The 10,738-nt window shown below is 37.1% G+C and overlaps 1 protein-coding gene across 4 annotated transcripts in view; it reads left to right on the forward strand.

The window, feature by feature from the left end:
- Nucleotides 1-10,738, forward strand: part of LOC120730898 (nck-associated protein 5-like) — a 95,551-nt gene extending 84,813 nt beyond the window's left edge. For 3 of the 4 annotated variants that reach the window (XM_040027482.1, XM_040027485.1, XM_040027483.1), the window contains 2 exons: nt 3,651-3,746; nt 8,093-10,738. In XM_040027482.1, coding sequence (XP_039883416.1) covers nt 3,651-3,746; nt 8,093-8,094 — 98 coding nt within the window. In that variant the 3' untranslated portion in view covers nt 8,095-10,738. The remainder of the gene's footprint in view (nt 1-3,650; nt 3,747-8,092) is intronic. The other variant, XM_040027484.1, reaches the window with a different exon arrangement.

The following is a 10,738-nucleotide window of genomic DNA, read 5'->3' on the forward strand; positions in this document are numbered from 1 at the left end:
ATATGGCTTTTTCTGTGGAAATTCCACCTGTTTGGAAGTGCCCAAATCCAAATGGAAAATCTTTTATCTGGAAAACTGCAAATTCCAAAATTTATGAGACTTGTAAAATATTGTCTAGTAATTTCTCTGTTTAGCATGTGGCTAAAATAAAACCCAACCATCACCCCAGACAGGTCACTGGTGACACAGTGAATGTAAAGAGGTTAACTCCTCTAAGGTAAACGTCATCATTAGTTATGACGCAAACCCCTTTAGATGTGTCTATGTTGGAAGTGATTCACTCATGTCTCATCGCTTGGAAACTGTCAGTTGGTCACGATCAGATATTCAAGGCCACAGTTGCCTAGGTAACAATCTATCGTATTTACTACCAGGTCATATGTAAGCAGTATCCTGAGATATCATTGGTAGCCATTCAGTTTCTCAACTAGAAGGTGTGAAAACTTTACTTTAGGTCCCGCCCACTTCGTGTCACCAGATTTTTTAACATCACCAAGCATCATCAACTTTCTTTGGTCTGATCACTGGAGTAAAAAGGAATTTTTTTGAAAGACATGAAAAGAGTTTGATGGATGTTACAGTTATTTTTTTTTTTACTCCTGACATTTTTTTTAAATGATAAAAATGACATATTATGATAGAATACATTTAGGGTTAGGGTTTGAGTCTTCACCATCTTGGCAACAAATACAATGGCTTTCTTTTTTTTATTTAAAAGTTTCTGATATGTCTCAGTTGTGGTTTGTTTGTTTTTTTGTGTCCTGATGGTCAAGACTTTTTGGACACAAATCTACTGTCTTGATATCTTATGGTTAGTGGTTGAGACTTCTTATCTGTGAGGACATGGATCTAAAAGGGATGCATTTCCATCGTGTTAGCACACAAGCGGATTGGGATCTAGGAAGTTTAGAGGACAGGTGAGGACCTTGGACTATTTGTGGGTATCCTCAACCTGTTCCTCAGCAGTATTTTTGTTGTCATTTGGCAAATTATCATCCTTAAATCGATTCCTGTCACCAGGGAGTGCCCCTTGTTTTTTTAAGGTTCCTGCACCAGATCAAAGATTTCTAAGACATTAGTAAATAAAACCAAATGCTATGAAATTAAGGCAGAATAACAACAAAATAATTTGGTAAAAATTAGGTACTTATTCAATTGTCCAAAATTTAAAAAAATTCATTTTAATGGGTGGTACAATATAATCCAGGTGAATCCCAGGACCTAAGACTTTCCAGTAGAACACTTCTTCGTATCAGTGTTTTTCACTTCACCTGTCAGTGGCTTTAATGTTGTGGCAAATTGGTCTAAGTAGGCACTGTGATTTAAAAATATGATCTTGCTTTTTAAAGCCTCTTAAAGAACAGGCTTTATTCTTGACATTTACTGCTCATTTCCTTTACAAAAGGCATATCCAGAGTAAATCTTGCTGAAGGGAATTCATTAGTCATGTATCTATTGAGCACTTAGCACATAAGGAAATTTCCTGAAGATCCACTCACATTTATCCACACGTTCTCTGCGTTATTCAAGGTTACCGGGGAAATTGAAGATTCAAAGTATAATATTTACCTTTATATAAAGATTGCTGGAAGCGATCACGGTGTCGTTACAACAAGTGGAGCCTTTATCACGGTACTGAGAGCATATTGCACACATGGCCTGCTCAGTATGCTAATGACACGGCATGTAGCAAAGGAAAAACACTCATGTTGTGAAATCAAGTACTTGATTTCACACCGAGGCAGAAAGAAGCAGGTTTACATTTTGAGGCGGTAACTTTTAATCAAACGAGAGCTTAAATGAGAACTTTTGATGGCTGACTTTATAAATTAACAAGTTACTTATGTAAGCTAATATTAATTACAGCTCATTCATCATTTTGAAGTGCTATCTTTGGCAGGGTTATTAAGATTTTCAGCTGAAATTAAAAGCACTTTTTTTCCCTTTTCTTTCCATGGTGAACGCTACCATTCCCTTACTGGTTTAGCCAGTTTTTCAACCAGTCAGCACTTTACCTAACACCACACACTGTTGGCATTTTTGCATAGCCAAAGACCTACATAAGCAGACACCAAAGGGATACCATAAATACCACATCACACTATAGTTCACAACTCATTTGTTCCTTTTTTATTTTCCTTGTTTCCCTCCAATCCCCTTTTACTTTTGCTTTTACTTGCTGATTACGTTTAGATGCTCAAAAACCTTTTTTTTTATAGTTTATAAATCAAATATGATTTGAGTTAAATACATTTATTCCTAACAGTAACCCCTTTACGGTGAGAAATTAGTTGTGGCGGAGTAACCAATCAGGGAGAGAGGCTGATGCAAAATTAACACAGGAAACAAATGAAACAAACTTTTTAATTAAAAACAGGAAGTAATCAAAGGAGATTGATAGGGACATGAATAATAACAAGTACCCAAGGAAACTTACTGATAATGGAGGCTAGAAGACCTACACTAAACATCAAGATAAAGTCAGGGAAACACAGGAGGACAAAGACAGAAAGATGTGACAGAGGGAAAACACTGAGGGAATCTTAAAAGAAACAAAGACAAAAGACCAGGAACCAAAACACAGGATGCAAAACTGAAACTAATCATTAGAACAACCACTGGAAATAAAGCTTGAGATCTACTAGATTGTTGAAATCAATGCAGGAAACCAGAAATCTGCCAAACACAGAAGTCAAACCTTTAAAACAGTTGTAGTAAGAATAAAAATATTTACCTGGAATTCCAAACCACAAAATAACAAAAATCCCAGGACTGTGACAGGTCCTCTTTCATAGGGTCCATATTTAAAAGTTGGAGGACTTAAAGTAAGTCCCAGATTTGTCACCAGGACAAACCTCCTTATCAGGGAGCAATGGGTTTTGGACTTTGTCTCTTTATTATTCAGACACCAAGTCAGTATTTGATGCCCTGAGACTGAGGATATGTTAAACCTTCATCCTTGATAAGCAAACAGTTGAGAACCTCCTTTTCCTCATATTTCTTAAGAAAAACTGTTTAATTTTAATACAAAGAGCTTATGAATGGGATCAAAATGAAGGACCATCTTTTAAGATAGACAAATTTCAGATATGCTGACTATGAGAGAAAAATTAAAAGCAGGTGAAGGATGAGGGAGAAACAATAACTTTTATAAAGGACTCATAGTTGAATTAGTTTGTATAGATAAAAAATGCCTCAGATCGCTTAACATATGGACCATTTAGCTTGGTTAGACATTGTCCAGAGGAGCAAATAAGTGAACAGTTAATGTCTCTGACTGTTTTTAGGTGAAATGCATATTTAAATGTTTGTCTGCACAGGACATCCCACAGTCAGAACAGTTTTATTTAAGCATCCTAAACTGTCACTCCCTATCTGAAAAACATGTCTTCATTTGCATTATTTTTCACATGTGAGGTGGCTGTTTGAGCCAAACATTTACCGTCTTTCTGGATGTCAGCTGCAGCTCCTTTAGCGTTTCTTAGATCTGCTGCCACTTTGAATTCAGGATGATAATCGTGCTCTCTTTGAAGACGTCAGCCTGTCAGCGTCAAGCAGTTCTTCTAACTCCACATTTGAGTCTTGTTCTTGACATGAGTGAGAACATTGAGAAAACAATGTCTAAAATTAGTTTTATTTCATCCTTTCAGGTGGATTGGAACCAAAGAAGTTGACCTATATTAAATCGAAAACACGAGCCACTCCGAGCCAACAGAAAGAACAGACGAGACTTCAGCTGGCCAACTGTAAGACACCACATTTATTTAAGAGATAGCGTATAGTGAGGTCCATATATTTTGAACACTGGCAACTTTTATTTTAGTTATCCACAATAACAATCCAGTTATAGCTATGTGGTGTGATATGCCCTTAAAGTGCAGACTTGTATTTGAACAAATATGATTCTGGACTAAGTGTAATTGGGAGAGTGTGATCCAAACGACTGAAATATTTAACCGCAATATATAAATAATTTATAATATGACCTTTCTAATGTCGAGGCTGGTAAACCTAACTCCTGGAGAATTTTCTTCCCTCAGCTAAATGTTGCGAAAAGAGTTTTTCTTTAGAAAAAGAGAGAAATCTTTGTTGTATGATTCACGGAAACAGCTTCCCAACACACTTGGAATAATCTCTGGACCTTTTACTGGTTTAGTTTATGAATAAATATGAAAGAAATCTCTAATGCTGGTCCATTAAACAACATTTAAGTTAACTGAACAGGCATATTTGGACAACTTGCATGAAAATATGTGACTGTGTCAAGCTTTGCTGCGTGGTGGGCAGGATGTAGGACCCAAATGCAGGAAGTAATGGGAAGTAAACTCAAAGAGGCAGCTTTATTTTGACTGTAAACTGTAAACTTTCTGTAAACTAGAAACTGGGACCAAAAACTCCAACTGTAAACTAGGAAACGGCTAAGAACACAGAGGGAAAAACACAGCATAGTGAGGATGCAATGCAACAAAGGGCAAAGGAAAACACAGGGCTTAAATGCACAAGCAAGACGACGAGAGGACCAGAAATCGCGAGACAAAGAAAGTGACATTAGGCAAGGACTATCAAAATAAAACAGGAAGCATGACATCACATAGACGCAGACTTGACATGGAAACAGACAGTCTCTGGAACAGAGGGAATACTAAAGCACTAGACTTGGGACACAGGGAAACATGGGAACAGAGACTAACCACAGGCTGAGATAAACACTAAGGGAGAGAGGACTACGATCCCTGAAAACTAAAGAAACCCAAAAACATGAACCTCAGTAATCAAAGAATATAATTCCATAAGTTGAAACACAAATACCGTGACAGACAGTATGTGCAGTTTAGACAGTCTGCACTTAAAGCTCATGGCTGAAAGTCATATAACTGTAGCTTTAATATGTTTTTGCACACAGCTAGAATAACACATTTAAGTCAGTGTCTAAAAATATATGAATTTTTAACTGTATGCAATGCATATTTTACATGTAGTGAGATACACAGCTTATTATTATTTTCATATTACCACCACCGAAATCCAGTGAACCAACTAAATTCATCTATAAAACATGCACTGAACCATTAAAACACATGGCTTTTATGTGTAATGAACTTTGATCTGTAGCCTTGGAAAATGCAAAATTATGAACCCTCCAACTGCCGGGGTCACAAGGACTTTTAAGTACTAAAAACAGTGTCAGAGTTTGTTCTAAGTACTGAAAATTACACACTATTAAGTTGATTTTAACCCACTGAAAAGGTTTACTGGCAAGTTTCATTAAAGTTTCATACTTTTTCAGTTTTTATCCACCAAAATAAATGTGAACTCTTCTTTCGGGAGACTCGTCAGACACGTTCAAATGCTGCCTTTAAAACCTGTCACTGGAGCTGGCAGTTATAAAGACAGACCAAGGTTCAGTAATTTCACTTTTTCACACTGCACAAAAAAAAAAAAAACGAATAACTTTTGCTTTCAAACTACACTTTGCTTTCAAGCCCATTTTCATCCCCACTGAGCAGAAAGCACGCTTAATGGTAGCAACTGAACACATGACTAACACAAGTTTGCCAAACATCATTTGCATCTTCCTACACTACATTAACGCTGGCATTTACAACGGTTGTGTGTGTAGTAGTAGGTCATGAGACGTGCCTGTGGGTTAAAAAATAGCCACAGGTTATGAGCAATCACAGCAAGATGCGCATAAAGATTCATGAATACCTTTTTATTTATAGAAACACACTCATCGAAGTGTTTCACACTCCTCAGCAGCCCATTTCCAATATCTTTATGCAGCGATTACAGAGAAAAGGTTGACAAATAACAGGAAAAACCAAAACAAGTCCAGAACAGTTTCTCAGTCCTCTTTAGTAATTATTCTGCAAGTATCTGGAAGTCTGCTGGAGGGATTAAGACCATTCTTTTAAAAGATGTTTCCTCATTTGTTGCCAGCAAAATCCCTCATTAGTGTTTGGCTGTGTTAGGATCTAGTGACTATGAAGGCCATAAATGCTATTCACATCTTTTTCATCCTCATCAAATCATTCAACAAGCCCCTGTGCCATTTAGATGGGGGATCTGATGACCAGGTGCGCCACTTTATGTAAGGCCCCATAGTGTGTTTGGCCCTTGTTGCCTTCGTCACACAGACTGAGACAATGACCCACATTGTGGTGTTGGTTCAAAAATTCATAAGTTAACACTGCAGGAGTGTCACTTTTATCCAGTGACTGTGAGAAAAGCAGTGAAGGCTTTCATGATATGTCAATAATTCCAAAGAAAGCAGGTGGAGGTAAAATAACGTGTTTGGAAAGCCAACAAAAAAGTTGAAATTTAGCTGAGTTATGGCAGAAAAGGCACATGTCAAAAAATAGCAGACAAAAAATAGCTTTGCTATCATGTCACAGGCATTACTGGGCAGTGAAACAGTCCAGTTCAGTAGATTTATTTGGCACATGTGGCTGCCTTAACAAGTGGACCTGAACTATGATGGCATCACACTGTAAGGGTCAGGGATTCAGGTTTTTCCTATTGACTTTTCACCCACCTTTATATTCCTTGAATCAGACTAGTTGTCAGTTTTGTTTCAGACTATGTGTGGAACACGTCAGGAACACTCATCAACATGCAGTGACGGATGTTACTGTTTTATCTTTGCCCAACGGGATCAGATCACAGTTTAATCACATTCTATCCCAGATGCATCTTATGTTACCATAATTTAAGGTGCTTAGGAATCAGTGACAAGACCTGCTGACATTTTTTTTGTGTGAAATTAATTCTCTGTATGCAGCTGCAATTGAGGAACATAAAGTGGAACCGTAAGGCAATGTTCACTCCTCAGCCACTTTATAACCAGCAAGCAAATTCAATGCAAAAGATCTACCATGTACTTTTTTGCCCTTTACCGTATACAAAATAAACCAAACCCCACTCTTTATAGAAAGCCTATATAGCCTGTCCACAAATATATGAAATTGTGGCTCAGAATTAAAATAGCAAGTACAAAGCTTCAGTTTAGTTGCAGATGAAGTTGCTGTGCTGGTGGACATGGCTCAGCCCAGCTCTCAAAAAACTGCTTATAAAAAGTCACAACCTCAACTTGTATAAAACCGTGAATATCCATAAAAGTTGCTTTATGTACCTCAGAGTGTGAGATCGCTTAAAATCACAGGAAAGAGACTGATAAAGAGGTAGTGTCTGCGAAAAAAGCTGAAATTACAGTGGATCTCTGTGGGGCAGTTTAATGGCAGTCCTCTTACTCCAACGAGTCTGCTGGCTTTGAGGAAGAATTTTCATACTTTTTAGAGATAAAAGGATCCTTGTTAAGTAAAAAGTGTGAGCTCAGCAGGAGGCTAGAAATACAAATTTTCAAAGTACTGTTTCTGCTTTTCACAGTCCACACTGTGGGCTCCAGAAATACTATGCAAAACAAAATAGTGTTTAAAATTGTTTAACTTTTTTATCCTTTCATTAATAATAAATAGATCAATAAATAATAAAAAATAAATTAAAGCGTATGACAGTAAACCGTTAAGTCATTTTCCCTGCTGTAAATTCGTACTTTTGTTTACTTTTTTTTGCCTCTCTTTCTTTTTTCTTTCTTTTTTTTTGCAGGTATTGCTTATATATTTGTAAACTTATTTATTTCTCTACCCTCTTTTTACAGTTTTACATTTTAATGCATTTCTGTATCAATGTGCAAAAGAAGAGGCTCTTATTGAGTCAATTTATTGGTTGATCAATAAAGTTTTATTAATAACTTTTTTTTTAATTTTTCCATTCAAATGTAAATTCAAATGCCAAATGTGTAACAATAAATGCAGATATTTATTGATGCTATTATTTTGGTAACAGTTTATCATTTTTTACAATTATTTATTTATTCGTTTTTGATTTTGGCAGACCCTGCTCTCTATAATTTTTCCCCAAAGAAAGCCTGTGAGCTGATTAATCATCTTTAAAGGCATTTCTTAAATATTCCATTATATTATTATTATTAATCACAGTTTGGGCTTCTCCTTTAAACTAGTCTCATTTTGGATATTGTTTGTGTGGTTCAGAGATCCACTATCTCACTCTGCTCCACACCTTCTTTTTTTAGAGTTTCTGAAGCTGGATGAGTCAACTTGAAGAGATATATCATGCGACTGGGTGGACTTATCGCCGAGCCACACATGGAGGACCTCCAAATCCCACAGTTTGGATTCTGTGTCCGGATGAAATGCTCAGAAGTGGGACAAAAAGCCAGCTTGGCATTGTTAGGCTTCCACCTCTGCTCAGTGTAGCGTTAAGATACCGAGAAGCCTTTCAGGTGTAGCAATGAACTGTCTGGCAGCCATTTTGGAGGTCTGCATCTTGTTTGGCATCAGCTGTGAGCAGCTGATTGTATTTATCTGCAACAGACTTTTCTTCACAGAAAAACAGTTTTTTTTTCTTGAAAAAAAGTTTAAAATGTACATTTAGCATGTTTAGCATAAAAGCTACTGTAGCATTAAAAGAGCTACCTATAATCTCAAAATATTCTAATTGTGGGTGTGATCACGGACTATAAAAACACAATGGACATAGCTATGATTAGTCACCCACTGGTTACCAAAATCCTGTATTTGAAACTTCAAGTGCAGCAAATTCATTGTTCATCATTCACCATCTTAACATTCTCAAATCTTAAAAACCTATCATACATTTGAAAAATAAAAACAATTTAAAATAGACGGAACCCATAAACTCATCAGAAAAGCACCTACTAAAGTCATAAATCAACGGAGAGGAGTTAACATGAGTCAGAACTAAATTAAAGGAGTTCTTCCCACTGTCTTTCATACACGCAAGTCTGAGGAGTCGCCCCCTGCTGGCTACGAGAAAGAATGCAGGTTTAACGTACTTCCACATTGGTTTCATGTTTCCAAGCTGAAAGTTACATTGATAAAGTAGAGCTCATGTTAGTAACAAGCAGCTGTTTTTCACATATGAAAGCTTACTTGTTAAGCTTATTTAAAGTGGTCATGAAACGCTGCACATATAAAGGCAAATTTAGACATGGAGCCCTGCTCTCAAAAACTGACACAGATGTAAAACTGTCTGTGAAGCTTGATTTAAGAATCAAGTGCTTAGAGTTAAAGTTTTAAAAACATGTTTATGCCATCTTCTGTTAGTACGGAACATTATGTCACCAGCTTGGCTAGTTGCTGCTAACAGCGACCCTGATAAGGACAAGCGGAAGAAAATAGATGGATATACTGTCTGCTTTCACTCTCTATTTCTTAAGCAATAAGTGGTTATTTTTTGTTTGACTGTCTGCATTAACACAGGAAAATCCACCTGTTAGCTGTAATTTTTGGGTTTGTAAAGCACTTTTTTGAGACCAGCAGACCAGACCGCTTGGTACACTCAGTCAGACATGGAAAAATCAGAGTTTCTGACTCCAGCTTGTTGGTCCAGTGAACCACCTGACTCAAACAGGCACTCCTCCACACTGTCCTCATTTCTAAAGTGCTTTACAAACCTGAACATTACAGCTAACGGGTAGGTTTTTCTGTGTCAGTGCAGCTTGCCAATCAGCTACGTAAGAAATAGAAAGTGAAAGTGGACAGTATATACTTGGTTTTAACATAAAGCTCATTGTTGCACCCATGGGTAGCACAAAAGTGACCCCCTTAGATTGATTTTTTTATTGTTCGTGTCCTTATTTTTTCCACATTTATTGGTTCTGTACTGGTTAGCTAACATAAACTAATGTAAGTCTGTTGACCACAACCAACCAACCAAGTGACATAATGTTCCCAGTGGCACTAAACACGTTTTTAAAACTTTTACTTTAAGCTTTTATTTCTTAAATTCAGCTTCACAGGCAGTTTTACATCTATATCAGTTTTTGAGAGCAGGGCTGGTGGTATAAATTAGCCTTTATACATGTAGTGTTTCATGTCCACTTTAAAATGGACCTGACAAAACCATTTCCGTTATTTTAGTCTACATACAGCATTCATTCACAACAGGGATCTACCAATTTTGATAATTTTTGAAGTCTAACTGCATGTAGCATCAATGCAGCCCACAGAGACTGTGATTAGCATTTTCCATACTGTTGTTTCCTCCTATGCATTTCCAGTTTCTGTTTCTTCTGTTCCCATTTTTAAAATTGACCGGATGAGAAATTTGGAGATGGAAGTCCATGGACATGGATTCAAAGCAGATGTGCAACAAATCTGTCTGTACTGTTAAATTCAGTTTTTCTCCACAACATTTCTGGATTTGGACGCTGTAGCTCGAGGGAGCCATGCTAACCGTCACTGTTGAGCTTCAGCAAAACTTAGAGGATTGAATACCGGGTGAGTCATGTAGGCTGTGACAAACAAACATAAGCGTTTCACCTGCAGACCTCCATAATGGCACTGGTTGTCTCTACTTAAAGGTCATGTAGCCACATTTATTTACATTTCCCAGCCATGTGTGAACATTTTATTAAAGGTTTAAGATTTAAGTCTGCTCCAGACAAAATGACGATCTAAGCTAGGATACATACGTAATATATTTTCCCATGGGCCCACCAAAACTCGAGATTACAGTGTTATCCTATGTACAGCACTACCTACTGATTGCCATTTACCTGACTGAGTAATGTGATTCTCTAAAGTGTGCGCTAACTACTTTTTATTGTCACTGTGTTAATATCCACTTGCATGCACTCACCCTCTATAATTTACTCTGATCCCAGTGATGCTTCATATGGCCTGTTTTATTACAA

This window comes from Simochromis diagramma, unplaced genomic scaffold, assembly GCF_900408965.1.
Source record: "Simochromis diagramma unplaced genomic scaffold, fSimDia1.1 OVJJ01000343.1, whole genome shotgun sequence".
NCBI classification, from domain to species: Eukaryota; Metazoa; Chordata; class Actinopteri; order Cichliformes; family Cichlidae; genus Simochromis; species Simochromis diagramma.